The 24,518-nt window shown below is 39.2% G+C and overlaps 1 protein-coding gene across 9 annotated transcripts in view; it reads right to left on the bottom strand.

The window, feature by feature from the left end:
* Positions 1 to 24,518, bottom strand: part of Vrk2 (VRK serine/threonine kinase 2) — a 119,749-nt gene that overhangs the window by 42,262 nt on the left and 52,969 nt on the right. For 6 of the 9 annotated variants that reach the window (XM_031342084.1, XM_031342082.1, XM_031342088.1 and 3 more), the window contains exons 3-7: positions 20,972 to 21,021; positions 20,222 to 20,291; positions 18,712 to 18,799; positions 9,213 to 9,345; positions 7,883 to 7,975 (exon numbers count right to left, since the gene is read on the bottom strand). In XM_031342084.1, coding sequence (XP_031197944.1) covers positions 7,883 to 7,975; positions 9,213 to 9,345; positions 18,712 to 18,799; positions 20,222 to 20,291; positions 20,972 to 21,021 — 434 coding nt within the window. The remainder of the gene's footprint in view (positions 1 to 7,882; positions 7,976 to 9,212; positions 9,346 to 18,711; positions 18,800 to 20,221; positions 20,292 to 20,971; positions 21,022 to 24,518) is intronic. The other 3 variants (XM_031342087.1, XM_031342081.1, XM_031342086.1) reach the window with 2 other exon arrangements.

Raw genomic sequence — 24,518 nt, 5'->3', positions numbered from 1 at the left:
AAAAAAAACTACAAAGGAAACAGGCCAAGAAACATATAAAGGCAGATCTCTCAGAATTATACCTGACTTCTCAAGAGACTCTAAAAGCCATAAGGACCTAGGCAGATGTCTTACAGGTCACAGGTGTCAAACTGAACTACTATACCCACCAAAGCTTTCAATCATCATAGATGGAAAAAAACAAGATATTCAATTACAAAATCAAATTTAAACAATTTTTCTACTAATCCAGCCTACAGAGGGTATTATAAGGAAAACTCCAACATAAGGAGATTAACAACACCCAGGAAAAGAAATGATTAATACCCCCCCTCACACACACATACATATACTACCAACAACACCAATATAACAGGATTTCACAATCATTAGTCATTAGTATTGCTCATCATCAGTAGACTCAATTTCCAAATAAAAAGATACAGGTTAACAGAATGGGTGCATAAACAGGATCAATCATTCTGGTGCATACAAGAACCTGTGCACACATCAGCAAAAAAGATAGACATTACCTCAGAATAAAGGTCTAGAAAAAAGGGTTTTTTTCAAGAAAATGAACTCAAGAAATGAGATGGAGTAGCCATTCTAATATTTAATAAAATAGGCTTTCAACCAAAAGTAAGAGGAGAGGGATGGCTGCTATAGGGATAGAAACTGAATGAATGAATACATTAATGAATGAATAAATAAACAAATGGAAAAAATAATAAAAAGAAAAGAAAGAAACTAGATACATTTAGTTTGATAGAAAAGAAAGTGAGAGATAGTCTTGAACTTATGAGCACAGGAAATGATTTCCTGAACAGAACACCATTAGTGCATGTTGTAAAACCAACAATTAATAAAGAGGACCTCATGAAACTAAGAAGTTTTGCATGACAAAGGACAGTGTCATTTGCATGAAGTAAGCATCTGAGATGACTAATATTCCAAATATATATGAAACTGAAAAAACTAGATAAGAATTATAAAATGGGGCAAAGATCTAAACAGAGTTCTCAAAAGAGGAAACTCAAATGTCTGAGAAACTCTTACAAAGAAATGTTCAACACCTTTAGCCAACAAGAAAATGCAAAAACAAACAACTCTGAGATTCCACATTACACATGTCAGAATGGCTAAGATCAGCAAAACAGGTGGCAGTTTATGTTGGAGAGGATGTGGAGTAAGGAAACACCTCTTCAAGGCTGGTGGTAGTACAAACTTGGACATCCTCTATGGAAAAGGCAAGGTCAGGAGGGTAAGAATTGATCTACTTCAAGATCTAGCCAAACCACATGACTTAGTTAAGGTTTTATGGCTATGAAGACATACCATGACTATGGCAACTCTTATAAAAGAAACTCTGAATTAGGGCTGACTTATAGTTTCAGATGTTTAGTTCATTATCCTCATGGTAAGAAATATGGCAGTGTGCAAGCAGACATAGTGCTGGTTAAGTAGCTGAGATTCTACGTCTGGACTCATAGGCAGCAGGAAGAGAGAGACATGAGACCTGGCATATAGACTTTTAAAAAACCTCAAAGCTAACCTCCAACAGTGACACACTTCCTCTAACAAGGTCACACCTCCTAATCTTTTCAAATAGTGCCACTTCCTGATGAGCAGCATTCAAATCTGTGAGCCTATGGGGGCCGTTTTCATACAAACCACCATACCACTCTTGAAATATACACAAAGAATACTTCATTCTCACAAAGAAACTTGCTCAACTCTGTTCATTGCTGCTTTATTCATAATGCACACAAATTAGAAACAACCTAGATGTCCCTCAACAGAAGAATGGGTAAAGAAAATGTGGTTCGTTTACACAATAGAGTACTATTCATCATTAGAAAAAAAAATGACCTCAAGAAATCTGCAGGCAAATGAATAGAACTAGGAAAAAAATGATCCTGAGCAAGGTATCCCAGACCAAAAAAAGCAAATATGATATAAAGACAGTTACATAGGTGTATTAGCTATTATGTCAATGATAAGAAGGCTACAGTCCATAGAACCATGGAGGGTAGCTAAGGGACTACAGGAAACAGATAGATCTCCTTAGGAAAGACAACTAGAATAGATAATTATGGACAGATTGGAGGCACTGGAATTGGAGGATCAAGTGGGCAGGGGAAAGGCAATTGAGGGAGAAAATATGGGAGAGACTAAGGGACATTTGTGATGTAGTATGGAAACCTAATACAGTGGAAACTTCCTAAAATATACACACGCATGAGGTCAATCTAAATGAAATTGCCAAATAACAACATTCTGAGTACCAACTGGCCATCTCTTGTCACCAAATGAAGCTTACAGCAATGAGTTTGGGTTATATCTAATTGAGCTGTTAGCCAAAAAGGTCCCATGAAAAATCTCAAAACAACCCAGTCTGTTGACAAGACAATAAGTTACTCTGTACAAACTGACTCTAAGACCATATTGCTGGAGAAACACTTATACAACTCACTGAACCTGGAGAATTCAAGTTGGCATTTAGATAGTCTTCACCCCGACATCCTAGCATCTGTTACAGGAAGGCTCTCTGCACACTACCAAAAGAGAAATGCAAACAACACTGAGCCATCAACAAGACCTTTGATCTGCAATAGTGTCCTGCTTGCAATATATGCTAGTTCAGTGTTGAAACAAAGACTGTGAAGGTAACCAACGAATATCTGATTTGATGTAGGTAAGGCCCATTCCATGAAATGGAATCCATACTTCCAACACTGCTTGAAACCAAGAACCAGACACTAGATAGTCCAGGGACCTAGTATGAAACCAATCACTACTGATTGAAAAAAACGAGAAATACTTTTTTTAAAAGCAGTGATAAATGACTCCTTATGATATCCTGCTATTCTCATAGAGCAGTGTCTTCTTAGCTATTACCAGGAAAGCTTCCTCTTGCAGCAGATGGGAAAAAAACAGAGACCCACAGCCAGACATTATACAGAGAGTAAGAGACCTTGGAACTTTTAGCCCTAAATGGACAATCTCCATCAAATCTCTCCCCTGAGAGTTCAAGTAACACTGTTGAAGAGAAAATGGAAAGAGTGTAAGAGCCAAAGGGGATGAAGGACACAAGAGACAAGACCCTCTAAATCAACAAGAGCAAAACTCCTATGAACTCAGTGAATGAGGCAGCATGCACAGGGCCTGCACAGGTCTGCACCAGCTCCTATGCACATACATTATGGAGTACTGTTTGGAGGCTTTATGGAACACACTGTATGTGCAAATGAGTGGGTCTCTCTTTGACTCTTGTGCTTCTCCCTGGGGAGCTCTTCTTCTGTTGGTTTGTCTTATTCAACTTCAGTGTAATAGCTTCTATTATACCCTACTATATTTTATTTTGTTTATGTTTTATGATTATCTCTTAGAAGCATGTTCTTTTATAATAAGAGACAGAAAGAGAGTGGATCCAGATGCATGAGAGCTGGGATGAAACCAGGAGGTGTAGAGAGGGAAACCATAATCAGGATGTATTATGTGAGAGAGGGATGTTTACAACAAAAGTAGGAAAATAAAGGAAAAAAACACAAAAACATGCCACAAAGGTTGACTGTTTAGTTAACTTTATAAGCATCTACAGAAGACACCTGTACACATTCACATATCTCTACACAGAGCCTTAATCCTAAAGGCACCATGGCATCTGGCAAGATGGCAGCTCAGGAATTCCCACAGGATCCCAGGAAATGGGTGGCCTTAGAAGCACTGCTGCTAGTCTTGCACTGGAGGTGCACTAAGCAGTGCAACCAGTCAAATCCATCATGGGTGGAAGAACTGGAAACTTATTGTATTTGACTATGATAAGCCAGTTTCTTAAGAAAATCTTAGAGAAATTGCCGAGATGGCTCAGCTGGTAAGAGAACATGTTTCTCTGGCCGAGGATCTGGGTTTCCTCCTCAGCACCCACATGGATGCACACAACCACCCGTAGCTTCAGTTCCAGAGGACAGAGCAGTCTCTCCTACTTTCTGCAGATACTGTATATATATGATGACCATATAAACAGGCAATTCACCCACACATGAAAAGTAAAAACAAAGAAATCTTTAAAGGAAAAAAACATAGAAAATCATTACTAAATCTACTTCAAGCAACTAAAAGAATTAGTAAATTATAGAACTTTAAACTGTTATATATGAACCAAAACTTTCACACATAAGTAAATTAGAAAACCTAATAGTAGAGTAGAAGTATTATTGATAGGGACAATAAAAATTATAAAGTTTTAAAAACTCCTGAGATACAATGTAAATCTGACAAAATATAAAACCCTCTTTATTGATAACCGGTCTCATTCAAATAAATTTTAAATTTAATCAAAATTCCAATCATAATATCAAACATTTTCAGGTTATATAGATAAATGAACACAGAAAGTATGACTAGAGTGACTGTGAGGAAGAAAAAACATAATAAAGAGAAAATTCATAAAGCAAGAAGTGAGAAGAAGGCTGGAAGGGACTGTCAGATCAACCTAACCCTGAAACCTATTGTAAATCGCAAGGAATCAATGCACCAATACTGTTCATGGTACTGAACACTGGTAAATGCACACACCAGTAGGATTCAATAGACAAAACTAAGTATTAAGAGAAAAACTATAACTGAGCCAGCAAAGGGTTTCTGTTGTTTGTTACTTTGTATTACAGAAATGGGAAAAGCTTACAACCTAAAAAAGATGAAGCTAGGTTCTATCTCTTTTCATGTAGAAGAATAAATCCTCATTGAAAATCAAACTATGCAATAAAATTCTTGTAAACAAGTTCACTAATTATAGCACAACATCTTAATAAATAAAAGGTTGATCCACTTGTCCACATATTAATGAGCCTCTACACAGATATAAAATGGCCCAAGCACAGTTTAAGCACAGAAGTCAGATTGAAAAGTCAAGCATGAGGGCCAACAGAAAAGAATGGAAACAGGCAACCTCGGGAGGTAGGAGGTTGGGGGAACTCTCCAGAATGCACCAGAGACCTGGGAGGTGAGAGACTCTCAGGACTCAAAGGAAAGGGCCTTAGATGAAATGCCTGACAGTAGGGAGAGGGAACTTTGAGAGCCCATCTCCAGCAGACATCAAGTGAGTGATGGGGTTGCCATCCCACAGTCACAACTTTAACCCATAATTGGTCCTGTCTGAAAGAATTACAAGAGCCTGAGGAAAAGAAGGTCCAGTGACAGGCCCAAAGAGGGATCCAGCTCAAGGGGAGATCCCAAAGCCTGATACTATTACTGAGGCTATGGAGTGCTCACAAAAAGGGACCTGTCTGACAGCATGACTTTATAACAAGGAGCTGAAAGAGTCAGATGCAGATATTTGCACCCAACCAATGGAGAAAGATTAGCCAAAACAGTTTGTTTTCAAAACAAAAAAACAAAGTTGGAAGATTCCCACTATCTAATTTTAACATTATAAAATAATAAAATATAATTTTAATATAAAATTATAAAAATTAAGATAGTGCTATATGTATGCCCCACCTATTTATCAACATCACTGAAAAAGCCAAAGATGAGCAGCAGAAAATACCTGCTACACAAACATCTGACAAAGCTCCTTCCTACCCTCAAAATAGAAAGAAGCTGCAGCTCACTCAGAAGACAAGTTGATTTAAAGATGCACATATTCACCAAGAAAACACATGAGTGGCAAGCCAGAACATGGAGCTTGGTCTGCAGCAGCAGATGACTAAGCTAAGTTTAAATGACAGATGCCTAACACCCATTAGAACAGTGGAAACTCAGGAAATGAATGGAACCAAAATATGAAGGAAATGTCATCATCAGGCATGGGTGATGGGAACGCCACAATGACAGTTTCCAAAGAACAGTCTGGCAGTTTCTACATCACATGTGCATCACCACATGACCCAGAGATCAGAGATAGTCAAACAAGAGCCTGTGTAAAAGCTTATCTTAGCTCATGGCCATGCTGCTATCTGTAACTGCCAAAACCAAATCAGGGCCTGGAGAGATGGGTCAGCAGTTAAGAGTGCCAGCTGGTTTTCCCAAGGGCCCATGTTCGGTTCCCAACACTCATGTTAAATAATAATAAAAGTAAGTCCTAAATACATCTGAATTCCCAGCCCAGGTGAACAGACAAAGCAACAGTAGTGTTCAGGAGGAACTTAAATCTGGTAACTACAGAATGATCACAAGGCTCTGAAGTAGTTTGCTAAGTGCCTGGAAACAGAATATACATCTTCCTATTTCAGATCTTTTCCATTGGCTCTATCTTTTAAGGAAGCTGCCTCCCCTGTTTCATTTCCACACTTCTAGTTTTAGCAACGGTGACCTATTTTCCACTTGTCTCAAGGACAGCGCTGTCTTCTTCCACCCACCACACTTTCATTTTAATCACCACAGTGTGAACTTATGTGCTATTTTTTCTATTAATTTCTTATTGCTTGATAGATATTTTTAAAAATTTACTGTAAACATCTTTCACAGGTACTCATTCATTACATCTAGTATTAATTTACACATATATTTAAAATTTTAATCTACCAGTGTTTTCTGTCAAGACTTTTTCTTATTTAAAACATCCAGTACTCACAGTGTCCATTAAGCATTTAATGATAGTTTCCTAATATTTTTGTGTCATGATGGGTTTTTTATTTAAATCTACTGAGACAATAGGCAATAGTTACATATACTTATTATTTAAAATTAAATTTTCAGTTATTCAGTTACTTTTGGTATATTTTTATAACCTCCTTTATTTGGAGAAATTTTGTATTTAATGTAGATGAATTTTGAGCAATTAAAGTAAAACTAAGCAGTGAGTGTCAAGGCCCTGGACCGACAGCTTTCACCTCCACACTGAGGGTGTCCCCTCAGTGAGACACTTGTTAATATGGATACAATGACAATGACAGATGAGCATAACCCCAAGTCTACAGTGTCCACTGAGAACAGGACTTGACAAAGAACTAATGACATGTGTGTACCGTGATGTATACAGGAGGGTTTCACTGTCTTAGAAAACTCAGGACCCTGACTGTTCACACCCCTTGCTCCCAACTCCAGGTCACTGTCGAGTATTTAACTGTGCTCACAGTTTAATACAGAATGTCAGGTAGCTGACATACACAGCTTTTACCCCTTGACTTTTTCATGTATTATAGTATTTTTAAGTTCTTCCATATCTTCCCATAGTTTGGCAAGTATCTTTTCAGTACTGAATAAAACTCCTCTACAGGGAGATATCTATACACCAACAGGGGGGCATTCCAGTTACTTCTAAGTATTGATAAGGTGAATCATCTTATAGGCTTTTTATGTAGACATAAATATTCAACTCATTTCAGTTAAGTGAAAGAAACATGATTACTTAATATCATGATAGGAGATTTTTATGTTCCTAAGAAACTGAGAAAAGTGGCATACAAGATGTCCACACCATTGTCATCTGTTCCACTACATACAGTTTAGCAAGTGGTATTGTCCTAAGCACATCTCCAGAAATGCTATGACATTGTGGAGGTGTCTACCACAATGGAAAGCTTTGAACATACTTCTTTGCTCCAACTATAGGAAGAGAAACTGGAGCCCTGTGCAGTTATCTTTCTGCACACACCTATCCCTTCTCCCTGGACCAGATGCCATGGTACTTTATCTACATTTTCTTATGAACTCAGCTTCCTGCTCAGCCATTTCTTCAATGTGTGCCCATTAGCAAATGATTTAACCCTTCTGACTCTCAGCTTCTTCATCCTAATTACTCATTAATCTGGTGCAAGGATTAAATCGGGTAAGCAAAGTAAGACAAATTGAAACATTCATCATATTAAGCCCTCATTTGTAAACTCTTGTGGGTTAAGGGTAGGCCTCCGGCACTCCTAAGCCCCTCACTAAAAGCAAATGTTCATTTTCTCTTTACCTGGTCTGGATTTGTGTAACCCAACAGTAGATTTGCGGCTTTTATATCACCATGAACATATTCATTTTCATGTATATATTCCAGTACATCCAGCTGTGAAAAGAAGTAGATAAGACCAGTATCAATGTTTTACACTACAACAATATGGTTTGTTGCTACACATGATTTCCCATAATTATTGATTATTCTAAAATATCATAATTTCTGATTGCTCATTGTTAAATAAAATATTTGCCCACTGTGGGTGGTACCATTCCCTGGGATGAGATTCTATATTGTAAAAAAAGAATGAAGGGAGTTGAGCACAGGCACCTATAACTATGTTTCTTGACTGTGGATATTAATGTGATTGATCAGTTGCATCAAATTATGGTTGTTTGTGATTTCATGATCAGGAGAGACTATAACTTCAAATTATAAAACAAAGTAAATACTTTCTCTGTTAATGGGCTTTTGTCAGGGTATTTTATCACAGTAACTAAAATAGTAACATAGACTAGGAATAACAGCATTAAAAAGTACATGAAAATAGTTAAGACGTCTATGATGAAATAGTCATAAAGTTCATTCATTAATCATTATGATTCAAATCTTGAAGACCTCAGAACAAAATACTATACCTATGATCATTCTCCTATGTAATGACAAAAAAACTCTTGGGTATCAATAAAGCCCTAAAACCTTGCATGTCAAGTGTGTTTGGCTGGGTTGAGGGGAACATTCCATAAATATTTACTAGGTGAGTAGATAAATGAATGGAGAAAATAATTATTTTCCACAACACAACCTGGCATGAGTTGTTTCATCCTACTTTTGATTAGAGATAGGGAAAACCCAACACTTACATGTAAGTAAGATAAATATGTGGCATTATTGACAAATGACTGTATGTGTGATTCATTTATGACTACACTGCCTCCTAGTTAACAAAGTATACCTGTGTGTTATTCACTGCCACAACTAACTGTTGCCATTGCCCTTGACTTACACTTAAAATATTTTAAACCAAACCAAAGCATATTTAGTATGAAAAAATAGTCTATTTGGCCATAATTTGTGGTTATAAATGTAACAGACAACAGAAGGGTTATTCTTAAAGCTCTACAGGCTTCTTCTGAGACATGAAACAAGCTGTCAGGGAAAACTGAGTCTGGTAGCAATCATCAGTTACAGCATAGCCTGTCATCCTGGTTATCAAGTTCACTAAGGAACTTCCTACTCTCTATAACTGACATTCTTAGGCAAAAAATCTTTTTTTCTCATAATTCTATAAAGCAAAACTCAAGTAAGTCATCTGTGAAGTATTTGAAGTGATGCATTTCAGACTCACCATCCTGATTCCAAGTTGCAGGACAGTTAACTTTTTAAAACCACCATTCTGGTCCAGGAGTTTCTGTAAATCTATTCCAAGTCTTTCCATGACCATGAATCTGTAACTGGGAGGAGATATCAAAAAAGAGACCCTTCTGAAATAATAATTCTGAAATTATCTCTTAATGAACTTGAATAAAGAACAACACTTCTACCTTAGATACCAAGGTATCTAAGCAGCGGGACAGTGTGCACACAGTGGGCTGCATCTCCTGTGGAGCAGCTGGACAGTGTGCGCACAGTGGGCTGCATCTCCTGTGGAGCAGCTGGACAGTGTGCGCACAGTGGGCTGCATCTCCTGTGAAGCAGCTTAGTACTTCCTGTGCGCTTCCTTCACTAGCACTGAGCAGTTAATAGTGTCATAGATAGTGGAGAGAGTGGCTTCAGATTTTCTTTTCTGGTCCTCTATGGCAGCGCTAATTGCTCAATACAAATCAATCCCCATCAGTCTTACCACGTTTACTAAAAATGTCACTACCTGGGCTGGAGAGATGGCTCAGTGGTTAAGAGCGCTGACTGCTCTTCCGAAGGTCCTGAGTTCAAATCCCAGCAACCACATGGTGGCTCACAACTATCTGTACAGCTACAGTGTACTCATATACATAAAATAAATAAAGAAATATTTTTTTAAAAAATGTCACTACCCATACAGAAAATGGGAACACTTCTTTATCTTAAAAAATGTATTTTACCCATTGTTATAAACATTTTATTTAGGGGACACATGTGATGAGGATGAGAGTGTGAGCCTATAGGCATAAAGGACAGAAGTTGTCTATTTCTCAGTGCTTAAGCTAGAGGAACCTATGGAACATCCACATGGCTGCTGCATGGGTGCTGGGGTCTGAACTTGGTTACTAGTAGGTGTGCTGCTGTCCCTGGAACAACTCCATCATTTCCCCTGTCTAGCACACCAGCCCACACTCTACATCTGCAATTAGAGAAATATACACACAGCTCTTCTGGAGGTTTTGTTTTACAGAAGTGTGATATTCTCATGGAAGCTTTCATCATCCCTCCATTATATTGTTTCCATACAGAGTTATAAGTTTCTGATGGCATACTTTGTTTCATTCATTCTTCTCTCCTACTGCCCTCCCCAGACACCCTGCAGCTCTCAGACATCCTCCCTCTGGCTTCCATGTCCCATATATTCCATTATCTTATCCCTTATCCTCCTCCCCATTTTCATGTCTTCCCAACTTCTCATAGCTCCCTCTTTATACACACACACACACACACACACACACACACACACACACACACACACTATAAAGAAGTATCCAGGTTTCTCCGATGAGATAAAACATAAAGAAATTGCTTGAATCTGGTGTAGCTTATTTTTCTTAGTGAATATTCTACAGTTCTATCCATTTTCCTATAAATGTCATGATTTCATTTTCCTTATGGCTGAATAAGACTATATTGTGTATTTTCATTATCTATCTGTTGATTGGGCATCTAGGTAGATTCCATTCCCACATACTGTGAACAATGCAATAATCAACATAGCTATATAAATGTTTCTATAGTATGTTGACTAAGATCCTGTCAAACAAACCCCCAAGAGTGACATTGTTGGGTTATACAATCATTTTCTACTTTCAGTTTTTTGAGAAAAAGCCATAGTGATTTTCTTTATATATATATATAATTTTTTATTGGATATTTTCTTTATTTAAATTTCAAATGTTATCCCCATTCTTGGTTTCTCCCCCTCCCAGAAACCCCCTATCTCATCCTCCATCCCCTTCCCCCTGCTTTTATGAGGGTTTTCCTCCACCTACCCACCCACTCTAACCTTCCTGCCCTCAATTTCCCTACACTGGAGCATCTATGCCTCCATAGGACAAAGGACCTCTCCTCCCATTTATGCATGACAAGGCTATCCTCTGCTACACATGCAGCTGGAGCCATGTGTACTCCTTGGTTGGTGGCTTAGTCCCTGAGAACTCTGGGGGAGTCTGGTTGGTTGATATTGTTGTTCTTCTTATGGGGTTGCAAACCCCTTCAGCTCCTTCAGTCCTTTCTCTAACTCCTCCATTGAGGATCCCATGCTCAGTCCAATGGTTGGCTATCAGCATCTGCCTCTTTATTTGTAAGGCTCTAGCAGGGCCTCTCAGGAGACAGCTATATATTGATCTCATCAGTTTACATACTACCACCAGTGGATGAAGATTTCTCTTTCCCAGCACACTTGCTAGGGCTTGTCATTTGTTTTGCTTGTTTTTAATAATTGCTATTCATGAGGTATAATTGAAAATAGTTTTTCTCTTAAGATTTGTTTTTGCTTACCTGGGTGTGTGTGTGTGTGTGTGTATGTGTGTGTATTTCTATAAGTATGTGCTACATATGTATAGATAATTACAGAGGCCAGAAAAAGAATAAGGTTTTATAGAGCTAGTGTTTTGGCCACTCCCAACGTGGGTGCTGGGAAGTGAACTTCATTCTTCTACCAGGGCAACAAACACTCTTAGCCATGGTCCATCTCTCCTGCCATCTAGAGCTAGTCTTAATTTGTATTTCATGACGGCTGAGAACATTAAACACTATTTCAAACTGGCCATTTTTATTTCTCCCTCTCAAAACCTATTCATTGAGTTCATTAGTCTGCTTATACATTGAATGACTCGTTTATTTTCTGAAGAGTTGACAAAGGTGTTTTCCTATCATAAATGCCGTCTATTGATGAAGATGATTCCTTTGAGACTGTTTAATTTAATGAAACCCCTGCAGTGGTTTGAATGATAAAATGTCTCCCATAGTCTCTGGCATTTGAATTTTGTCCCCAGTTGGTGGTGCTGTTTGGGAGCTGTTTAGAAGATGTCTCCTTCTGGGTAAAGTATGTCACTAGGGGTATGTTTTGAGAAAGAAAGCCTCCACCCTTTGATCTATGATTTCCTTCTCTGCTGCTTTGTGCTTACGGTTCAGGATGTGGGCTCTAAGATCCCTGCTCCACTCCCATGCCTGCTGCTTACTATCACGTTATCATGTTGTCCTGCCATTATGGACTCTAGCCCTCCAGAACCATAACTAAAAATAGTCTTTCAACTGTAAGGTGCCCTGATAATAATGTTTTATCACAGCAACAGAAAAGGAACTAATACAAGCCCATCAGCCGACTTAGGAAATCCCTGTGCGTTATTGGAGTCCTAGCCTATGCTTCTGCTTTGGAATATTTTATCTAAGGTTTGCTCCAATAGTTCAGGGTCTTTGGTCTCAAATTAAGGCCTTGATGTGTTTCAGACTGATTTTTATGCACAGTGACAGATACAGCAGTTCTCAACCTGTTGGTTGTGACATCCTTGGGGGTGGGGGTTATCAACCCTTTCACAGGGGTCACATTATCAGTTATCCTACATATCAGATAGATACATGATGATTCATAACAGTAGCAAAATGACAACTATGAAGTAGCAACAAGAATAATTTTAAGGTTGGGGGTCACCACAACGTAAGTAACTGTATTAAAATGTCAGTTTTTTACAAGTGTGGATAGGCAGCATTCCCAGAACCACTGACAAGCCAGAATTTTCCCAGTGTGTCTTTTTGATACCTAAAAGTTAGGAAGGGTATCTGTGTGTATGTTTACTTCTGACATCCTCTTCTGGCAATGGCAAGTATTCACACATTCACTTCAACAAATCCACAGGCCGACTCACACACATATATATACTTACAAGAAAATTAAATCTTTTAAATATGATGAAGTACAAACGCTGCTAGAAGTTTAGAGCTGTAACAGAAGATAAAACACCAGAGCTCCTTTCTGAGGCTTCAAACTTGAGATGGCTATTTATATGGAGGGGAATGCAATTTGTGGACTTGTGTCTTCCATTTTATGCTGGTGCTGAGCTTGTATTTGCTATGTGCTTGATGCTTGACACATCTTCATTCTAGTGGCTTCCCTTGCTTTTAGACCTCAGTTCTCTCTGATCGCACTTTGTACTGTATGGCTGAGGTGGCTGCTGCCATCCTTCTGAGACTCCATAGGGTGTACCCTTGGCTTGGCTAATGATCTAGCTGGTAGGCACTTTCTATGCACTCTACAATGGAGAGAGCAACCACAGCATTCAGACGCACAGCTTGAGAAGACCCATCTTACACTGGATCCCAACACAGGTTCCACAAGCACTAAGATCAACAACTAATAAATGGGACTCATAAAACTGGAAAACATCTGTGAGGCAAAGTAAGTTGTCATTAGAACAATGTGGCAGCCTACAGAATAGAAAAAGACTTTTACCAACTCCACATCTGATAGAGGGCTAAAATCCAAAATACATAAATGACAAGAGACTAGATGTCAACAAACCAAATAATCCAATTAAAAAATGAGAGACAGATCTAAACACATGATTATCAATAAAGGAATCTCAGATAGCCAAGAAGCATTTTTAAAAGGTTCAGCATCCTTAGTCATCAGAGAAAGGCAAATCAAAACAACTCTAAGATTCCATTTTAAATCGGTCATAATGTCTAAGATCACTAACACAAGGGACAGATTATGCTGGCAGGGATGTGGAGCAAGGGCAATGCCCATCCATTGACACTGGGAGTACAGACTTGTACAACCAATATGGAAATCAATATACCTCAAGACCCAGTTATACCATTCTTGGGTATATAACCAAAGGACATTCCATCCTACCACAAAGACATCTGCTCAACTATGTTCATAGAGGAATTATTCCTAATAGCCAGAAACTGAAAACAAGCTAGATGTCCTTCAACTGAAGAATTTATTAAGAAAATGACATAAAATTTGCAGGCAAATAGATCAAACTAAGAAAAAAATCATCCTGAGTGAGGTAACCCAGACCCAGAAAGACAAACATGGTATGTACTCACTTATATGTGGATGTTAGCAGATAAGTAAATGATAATCATGCTGCAATCCACAACCTACAGAAGTTAGGTACAGAAGAAGGTACCAGGGAGGACACATGGGTCTTCCTGGAAGGGGAAAACAGGTAGGAAAATAGGGCTTTATAAGTAGATTGGAGCCAGGGTGGGGGCAGAGTGGGGGACAAGAAGAGAAAGATCAGGTGGTAAAGGGAAAGAACGATGAGTTTGTGGGATGGAATGAGGGTAGAGATAGCTACTATATGGCTGAGGTGAATGCTGTCATCCTTCGGAGACTCCCTAGGTTGGAACCCTATGGCTGGCTAATGATCTAGCTGGTAAGTACATCCTACCCATCACGTGAAGAACATTTGAGGAGCATATGAGGGGCAGTATGGAAGCCTAATACAGAGTAAACTCCCTATAATATACAAAGGTTATCCTAATGAAGTCTCAAAATATTGACGAAGATGAAACCCCCTACTGGCCATCTCCTGTCACCCAAATGAAGCTTGCAGTGCCAGAACAGGGTTTCATCCAGTTGAGTCATTGGCCAAAGGGATCTTAAAAAAATCTTCAGACAACTCAGGTGCTACCAAGGTAATAGGTTGCTTTACACAAACTGAGTGCAAGACTCAGTTGTTGAAGACAACACACAACAACACATTGAACATAGAAAGGCTGAGGTGGTGCCAACATAAAACCTTCACTCTATGATCTAGTGTCTATGACATGGAAAGATAACACTGCAGGCCACCAGAAGAGAAAAGTAAACACCAACCCAGCCACAAAACCTTAAATCTACCTGCAAAATATACTAGGGCAATGGGGGCACAAACCTTTTCAGAGTAACCAACAATTTGACTTAAGGCCCTCTCCATGAGATACAACCCAAACCAAACACTACTTGGGTGACCAAGAACTAGAGTCTAGAAAGCCCAAAGCCCTAGGATAAAACCAAGTACTGCTAGTCTTTAAAAAAAAAAAAAAAAGGAAAGAAAGAAAAAAGAAAAGACAACAATATAATGACTCCTAATGACATTCTGCTATACTCATAGACTGATGCCTTCTTAAGCCATCATCAGAGAGGCTTCCTCTTGCAGCAGATGGGAATGAATAGAAATCCTCAGCAAGACATTATACAGAGAGATTTGAAAACACAGAGCTGTAAAGGGCATATCTTCCCCTCAGAGCTCAGTGAACCCCCTGGAAAAGGAAGCAGAGGGAGTGGGGAGACAGGGGAGGTGGAGAACACCAGAAGAACAAAGCCCTCTAAATTAACTGAACAATATGAACTCATATGAACTCACAGAGGCTTGCAGCAAGCACCTGAACCAGGCCCTCTGTATATATACCATAGATTTCAGTTTAGTACCTTAGTGGGATTCCTGAGTGTGTAAATGAGTGGATCTCTGATTTTTATGCTTTCTCTAAAGGCTCTTTTATTTTTATGTAGGCTTGGCTTGTCCAACTTCTACATGATAGTTTTCATTTTATCTTATAGTTGATTATGTTTTGTTTTTATTTCCTAGAAGCCAAATCTTTTGTAATGAGAGATACAAATGGAGTAGATCCAGATGGGAGAGGAGGTGAGGAGCAACTGGGAAGAATAAAGGGAGGAAAAACTATATTCAATTTAGTAATAACTAGAAGGACCAGGAGGAGGAGGAGGAGGAGGAGGAGGAGGAGGAGGAGGAAATGATGACAACGACCTGCATTTACACTGTTAAGACTTCTCAAGTATCAATTTTAATCACTACTACACTGGACACAGCTGAGCATGTTCAGTAGCCCACAGAGTCTTTGGGCTCTACAGAAGTGAACACAAGTAGGGGGTTCCAGAAGTGATCTACTTACTAACTTAGGCTCAGGGTTAATCTCAGTTGGTAAATCTGCTCTCAGCTATCAAGGGCAAGGCTATCTTTACCTACTTACTTCAAAGCTTGAACCTCCTCCAACCCGTATACTTGGATGGCCTTCCTCCCTCTGGCTTTGCAGGTTGCTTAAGGATGACTCTCATGCTGAGGCCGGAGCAGGTTAAATTTAGATTCTCTGGCTTTCAAGTTACTCTCAAGCCTTCAGGTATCTCAATTTTAAACAAATATTTTCTGCTTTTTTTTTTTCCTTAAGATGACGCCTGTCTACAAGCCTGTGAATCACACTGAGTGTCAAATGGATTTTTTTTTCTACTGTTGACTTGTTCATCAGAAAAATCATCTGTTGGAGATTGGTCTGATACTAAATATTTGTCTCCAAGATCTGGTTGCCATGTCAAGTAAATCCTTATGTACACTAAGTGATGCTATGTAAACTTTGCTCCCCAATTTAAAGCGACTGGTTAAATAAAAATGGGTACAGCCAATTACTTAGGAGAATAAAAAGAGGCAGAGTTTGAAGAGGCAGAGGCTGGTGTCACAGGTAGTCATCACAAGGAAGGAGAGAGAAGAAAGAGAAGAGAGGAGAGTACAAGAAGGATGAAGGAGAAGACAGAAGGTCTCCATTAGATGTGATGGACCAGGAGCATGTGGCCGAGTGAAATGGCTCCCAGGATTGACTGCTGCAGCAGAAGTAACAAGCAAGACTCAAACATCAAGTACTTGAGGGGAGCAGCTGGAGAAGTAGCCAGTCTAGCATATAGAAAGACAGACTAGGGGTAATCCTCCAATAATTGTGCAGATCTGATTAAATAAACCCATAGGATTCTGGTCAGGTCATATTAATCCCTAATAGAGCTTATTAATTTCCATTTTCAATCATCATCTCACTAAACCTATAACTTGTTTGCTATATGACAAAATGTTTCCTCATGCCAGACAGGGAGCCTACAACAGACCAAAGTATGGATACCACCAAAGTCAGCTTGGTGAACCAGCGAGCTTTATTGGGGTTAGTAGAAAAGTATGGGCAAAGAGTTACTTATGGAGCAGCAATGATGAAAAAACAGCTACATCTCCAAAATCCACCCCAACAAGGCTCACAGCTAACAAAGCTGGGAACCTGAAGCCCACTGCACTGCCAGCTGGCAGCTCAAAAACTTGGAGAGTGTCCCTTCCAGGCACAGTTGGTCTAAACCTCTCCCAGGCAACTCAGCTGGTTTCTGCTTCTTCCAGGCAGCTGGGCTGGTCTGAGAGTCTCCTTTGTAGCTTAGTTTTGCTTCCTCTTAGAAGGATTCTCAGCTTCTATTATTTACTCTGACAGGGAGGAGCCTAGTGAATCTTGTCAGTTTCAGGGACTCAATGAAGGTATTTTAAGTTGTTGGCCTTCCTGTTTAAGGAACTTCACTGCAGGATTGAGTAGTTCTGTCTTGGAGGAAACTGTCACACAAGCTGAAGCTTGTGTGGGATATGGGAGATTGTTCTGAAGACTCATGGGCACTTTGTTTTGTTTTACCAGAATCCATCTGATTACCTTTGGGATGAGATTCCCGCTGCCCTCTACCAGGAAAGGAAACATGTGGTTTGGCCCTGTATATCCTGGCTTCATTTGGGGAATGTTTTGGTCTTTGGTTCCACACTTTTGATACCTCTCACGATTTCAATGAATCTCCAAAGTTCTTCCTGGATTCAGAAGTATCACTTTTTCTCTGACAATTGTCCTTCATCTGATCATGCTGGCAATTTCTACTCTCTGCCAAATGACCCAGAACTCTGTATCCTTTCTTCAATAATATTTTACATAATTCTTATCCCAACTATACTCTACTATACTAGAGTTACTATAACTCTCGATAATTTAAGAGAAACATGTAATGTGATATACATGATTTCTGTGATTCATTTAGGGCCCTGTTTGAAGCAGTTCACTTTCTTTATATTAAAGGTATTTCAGCACAGGACTGTAAGGTGAGCCTCTTTTCTCACATGTAAAGTAGAACCTGTCTAAAAATGACAAAGTAGGATAACATCCATGACACTCCTTGGAAGAAAATGGGTGCAAAACAAGTGACTTTTTCCAAATCATAGGTAATGAATTTTTATGTGTACAAAGAGACAAATCCAAGGACAGCTTTATAAATTATTTCCTCAAGATGGAGAGTGATTCTCTCCAAACTTTCAGAGGCAGAACTAGTAACTGATTTCTAGCAGAGAGAAGATAGGTACCACTTTTAAGATTAGATCATGAAGAAAGACTATGACCTGGATCCAGCTCGGATCTACTAGCATGTGCATTTATATTCATATCCACATTTATATTCTCTCTCTGTGTCCCTCCCCCTCCCTGTCTCTCTTTCTCCTTCTCTCCCACTCCTCCCCCCCCCTGCAACCCCCTGACTGCCCACCCATTTTTCTGGGGAAAACCAGCTGTGTTTCCTTTATCACACACTGGTATCTCACTGTAGAGACACCTTAGGCCCATCAACAGTCACGAGTGACCAATGAAAGCATGTCCTTCCCTAGTAGAACCTTCGATGAGTGCAGCTTGGCAGATACCAGATTATATTCACCAGGGAGGTCAGAACCTAAAACCAAGCTGACTAGCCACTATGGACTTCCTGATGCCCAGAAGTTTGAGTAGTTTGTTAACTAGCCAAAAAACATCAGATAGATCACTGAGGAAGGTCACTTGGCAATAATTGATCATAAAATTTGCTATAATTATAATATGCTTTTTACCTTCTTCCTTTGAAATCAGTCAGACCAAATCCATAAAATACAGGAACTCCTAAATAATCAAGTTTCCTCTGTTGTACCCACTTTTGGACTGCAAAGAAAATTTAACAAGGAATAATATTTAGAAAGATATTTTTGCCTTTGTAAAGGTGGCAAAGTGTATTTATCAAACCAAAATAGTCATTAGATATTCTGAGAAAATAAAAACTTAAAAATATACATATACCCATGGTTTCAATTTTTTGTTAATACAAAATATCTCTTTTTAAACTAAATTAATAGTGCCATAAAAGATATAGTCTTACAAAGTACAATGTTATCATTCATTCATAGATATTTCTATTCATAAAAACAAATCATTTCATCATATGCTAGCTAAGTTTCTACATATAACACAAGTTGACTACAAAGTGTGAGCACTTTCCCCACCACTACCTACATTTCAAAGGCTAAAAAAATCATGTTAGTCCACAAAATACAAATTGAGCAGAAAAAGCACTTGACTGTGAAATTGCTGTAAAGTAACTGTTTTGAATAAATTTAGTTTACCAAAAAAAAAAAATCCTAATTGAATTGTTTAATCCAGTTAAAAATCAGGTAGTGTAATCACCATTCTTACTTCTCTGCCATATGTGTTTCATGCTAAAGACAGCTTTCCTGATAAAACAATCAAATGTAATGGAGTCTATTTGTCACTCTGACACAGTTGAAGCAGTTGGTAGCAACTATGATCAGAGTGTTTAGAAGCTTTATTAAGGGAAGAAAAGTTAATTATTCAGGCCAGATCCATCATTCTTTCTCCTCAACAGGATATAAAGGAGCCTGGCCACACCAGTTGTTATGGCTCCTACCATCTCCAGCAAGTTTGACTTAACTCTTAGAAACTTTTTTACTTTTCTTCATCTCTGCTTATAATCATTTCACATTTAAATCTCCAACCAACAGTTCTTATTTATGATATCTAACTTCAAATAATTCCCAACATTTAACTTTTCTAGTATTTTCTTAAAAACCTCAACATTCAATCATTTACAAATACTTAAATATACTTAAAACCATTTTCTCTCTCTCTCTCTCTCTCTCTCTCTCTCTCTCTCTCTCTCTCTCTGTGTGTGTGTGTGTGTGTGTGTGTGTGTGTGTGTGTGTATATATTATCTACCTACTTTACATTTGCCATTATACCCTCTCTATCTAAATGCATCTTTATAAAAGAAATAATTTCATCCTACAATCTTTAAATGCTTAGGAAACTCTTGATAATTCAACAAGTCAGCATGTTATGTAAAGTAGTAGAAAAAAGCTTTGAGTTAAAATATATAACCCATTCTGTGTGGCATATCAAGATGTGTATACCATCTGTCTTGCTTTTAAGTTATAACAGTTAAGTATATCACATTATAATACAATTTCTTATGGAAAAGAATTTTCCAGAAGGCCAGAAAAAGACCAAAATGTTAACATTCACTTGAGCAAGTATATACATGGCAGTAGCTGGTTAGCTAATTTTACTTACTACATTCTCTTTTTGCAGCTCTCTGATAAAATTTAAGCTCTGAAAATAATGGGCCATTTTCTTGATATTCCTATTGAAGAAAAACAATAATTAATTTTACTAGGAAGAATTATCCTAAAGATAAACTATATTTCAACTGTGAAAATATAAGGCTCCACATGCAAAATATGTAATAGTTATAGAATTCTTCTCATCAAAAATAGGCACCAGATTTCTACTAAAAAAATAATTAAATCACTAAATAAACTTGAAAAGTCTAATTTTAGATAACATACTGTATTGTGATCCTAACATAGTCTTACACATGAAGAAGTCTTCTGCAAAGATCTTACTAAAAGCACCGAGCACTGCGTACATGAACAAGCACGGGCTGTACACCAGCATGTCCTTCAGGGCAGGCACACTGGAAAGTACTGTGAGGTCTCCTCACACAGGTCTTTCACTGTCTACTGCATATTATTCATTGTGCTATGCACAGGGCACATGAACAGGGCACATGAGGAACTCTATGCCTCACTTTAGGGCCTTACTACCTAAAGGAGTGAAGGAAAGAGTGCAGGAAGACAAGTCAAATGCAGAACACGGAGCAATATGGTGCAATGGCTCCCCAGTCTCCACACATTAATGATGTGGAAGTGAAATATGTGCTTTATTACTTTGCACCTACAGAAGTTATGGTGAGAAGTGTTTTTATAAGAATAAAGCAAAATAAGTCAAATACAGGAATATAAATATACAAACAACACTTACCACTTTTATGACATGTCTTGAATCTTTGTTTGGTTTATTTGTGGGGAAAGCTAAAGGAAAAAAAGGACAATTAGAAATAATAGTTATTCCAAATCATTGAATATCTACCAAATCACAGAGAGATCACAGATCTCTTAGTAAGTAAAGTGGATTATACACAAAGCCTCTTACAATTGTGGAACCATCTCTATTTTATAAAAGGTATTGAGGCTGGGGAAATGGAATAAATTTCTCACAAAGAAACATAGATTGAAGTCTGAAACTCTTATCTGTCTGACACTGGACACACTCCTTAACATAGCCTATATTCAAGCACTCAGATATGGGAAATAAACAGATAACATTAAGCACATTGTCCAAGTGTAGAAGGTAAGAAAGCTAAAACAGATGAGATTGAGCATGCTGAAGGTGTCCAGAGGATATAGTTCTTACATCCACATCACAGTGGACTTTTCATTTATCTAGCTCCCCAAATGAGCCATGTCTCTGTAAGGATCACTCATTCATTCTCTATAAGGAGTCCTTTATCCATGCTGCTATAAGTAACCCCAATAAACTCATTGGTCTGCTAAACTAGTTTTGAATGGATTCTTTGCTTTGGTGTATCCCTGTCATTATATTGAGGTTTCCCCAGGAAGTGACACAGAATACATGATACGTGAACACTACTCAAAAACCAAAGATAACGGAAAGAAACAATTGCAATGGATGATAATATATAAAACTAATGGCTGATATGTCTATGGGTGGAATGCCAGAGGGGCAATCCTGATATAGCTGCCTTTCCCCATGTTGTAAGGGATAGTGTGGCTTCTCCAGGTAGTAGTAGTAGCCTGAACAATCTGAGCTCCGAACCTCAGGGTTGTTGTCTTCCTTTATACTGTACAGGATGGCATGCCTCCTGGACCAATGGGGTCTGTCTTATGCCACCAAACATTCCAGTTGACCTGAGAATATACCATAATCCTTTGAAACTAGAATGTATGGAAGTGATCCTAAGCCAGATATAGTGTCAATTGTATTGTCTCTGTTGTGAGCAATAAGACAAGTGAAGCTGACCTGTCTGCCCAGAAAGAACTGGTCTAAGTGACAAAAAGCAAATAAACAAAAACAACCATGTGGGTGCTATCATCTACAGTAACTTTTACCTTGGCAGGAAAGGGACAGGGGGTAAGGATGAACAGGGGTGCTATCTTCTACAGTAACCTTTAATGCAGCAGGAAAGGGACAGGGGGTAAGGATGAACAGGGGTGCTGTCCTCTACAGTAACCTTTAATGCAGCAGGAAATGGACAGAGGGTAAGGATGAACAGGGGTGCTATCTTCTACAGTAACCTTTACCTTGGCAGGAAAGGGACAGGGGGTAAGGATAAACAGGGGTGCTATCTTCTACAGTAACCTTTAATGCAGCAGGAAAGGAACAGGGGGTAAGGATGAGACCAAAGAGGCCTTCCTGGGATTCAAAAACTTAGATTCCTAGAGATAATCAGTGATAAGGAAGAGGGAGATGCTGAAGTGATAGAAAACATTCTTCTAGTCCAACCTTCATACAGAAGAAGGGAAACATCCAAGATTCTGCATTCAGATGAAGGTCCTAACCATGGGCCAGTAGAGTAAACTATAATCCTCACAGATACACTTCACCTGAACTGTATGACTGGGGAAAACTTTTAAGTAGGAGATGAAGGAGCCCATCCCCAAGCCTGGCTCATGAGGTTATTGAACATAGGGTGGATGGGGTCAGTCTGGATGATATGGAAAAAGAAACTACATATAAAATTACTCATCCCTTCTTCAAACAAAGGCTGCATAACCTAAGGCAATACATACAAAAGCAGTCCTGATAGACTGGTTCATATGTGCGAGCCATTAGCCCCTTGCTTATCACTGGCTGAAGTTCCCATGAGCATTGCTAATAGGAAGACAGGAAAAAACAAATACTCCTGAGGGAACTGGGCATGTTAGAGGCAGTTTCTGCTGGCTCATTCACTGGGTTTATAGAATGATATTCACAGCAGAGTTAAGAGGGTGATCAGTAGGGACCTGGGGACTGGTATGGGGGCTTTAGGAGCTTTGCTGAACCTTGTGGTAAGAAGTGATCTTAGGAGCTAGGGGAGTTTCTGGCACATCAACATGTAGGCACACGTGTAAATAAATCAAGATTACAAGGTCTTGGTGACTTGAGGAAATGTGGCAGCATTTATGTCACTGCAGAATTCTTAGTCAAAAAAAAAAAAATCTGACAGAAAACCAAATTTTATCCTAGTAAGCTTCGAGAACCCTTGAGGGCCTGATCAAGAAGGGCTGGAAGACAAATAACTATAACAGCACAGGTGACAAAGCATGTGCTTGTCTTCAAGCAGGAAATAATCCCCTGGAGGATTGTGCACTCTCTCCCTGCAAGAAGGAAGAGGGAGGTGTGGATTGTTCTTTTAACTCAGGGTCTGTTCAGTAGCCAGGTGTGGCCAATGAGGAGGCAACAACTGTGGGGCGTTTGGAGTCTATCAGAATCAAGGAGTCACTCCACTAGCAAATGCACCACACAAGAGAACATCCCTACCAGCTTCCCAACCCTTGGCTTTCAGCTGGTTCACACCATACAAGCTGATGCTGCTGAACCTATCAGGCATAAAAAGATGCACAAACGCCTAGCAAAGTGTCCCAGAATGAGGAACTAGAAAAGTTCACAGAGAATGACAGGAATTGTGAGGACCTGAATACAGTAGTTTCTATCATGTAAGAAACTGTGGCCAGGCTGATTGTGTGCCACAGCGCTCCATAACCAAATACCACAAAGGGAGAACTGATCTCCCAGGAGTGCGGCCACACGTATGAGCACAAGTAACACCACTACTTCTGCTTCAAGGAACCTTCCCAGAAACCTCAGGACACAAGAATGGAAGAGCAGCCTGGGACAGGATCCTTCTGATTCCATTGGCACCTGGAGCTGATCCTGGGCCACAGAGCTCCATATCAAAATAAGATCCTGAGAGAGCTGGTCTCCCAGGAGTGCTGACACACCTGAGAACACAGGTAAGACCACCACTTCTGCTCAAATTCCTGGCCCAAGAGGGACCTGTCCAGAGCCATCAGGACACAGGAACCAAAGAACAGCTGGGGACAGGATCCTTCAGGTTTCTGTCTGCACCCCAGTGCTGACCCTGTGCCATGCTCTCCGTACCTAAATTCCTCCTGAAGAGATCTTAGTCCCCCAGGAGTACTGACACACAGGCTTGCAGGAGGAACAACCCAAAGTCAGAGACAGCAAGACCAGCTAACACAAGAGATAACCAGATGACAAAAGGAAAGCAGAAGAATATAAGCAAATGAAACCAAGACTACTTGGCATCATCAGAACCTAGTTCTCCCACCACAATGAACCCTGGTTATCCCAACACACCAGAAAAGCAAAACTGTGAATTAAAATCACATCTCATAATGATGATAGAGAAATTTAAGAAGGACATAAAATAACTCTCCTAAAGAAATACAGGAGAACACAGGTAAACAGCTAGAAGCCCTTAAAGAGGAAACACAAAAATCCCTTA

This window comes from Mastomys coucha, unplaced genomic scaffold, assembly GCF_008632895.1.
Source record: "Mastomys coucha isolate ucsf_1 unplaced genomic scaffold, UCSF_Mcou_1 pScaffold22, whole genome shotgun sequence".
Classification (NCBI taxonomy): domain Eukaryota; kingdom Metazoa; phylum Chordata; class Mammalia; order Rodentia; family Muridae; genus Mastomys; species Mastomys coucha.
Note: the sequence above shows the minus strand (reverse complement) of the source record. Positions and strands in the feature narration are given on the sequence as shown.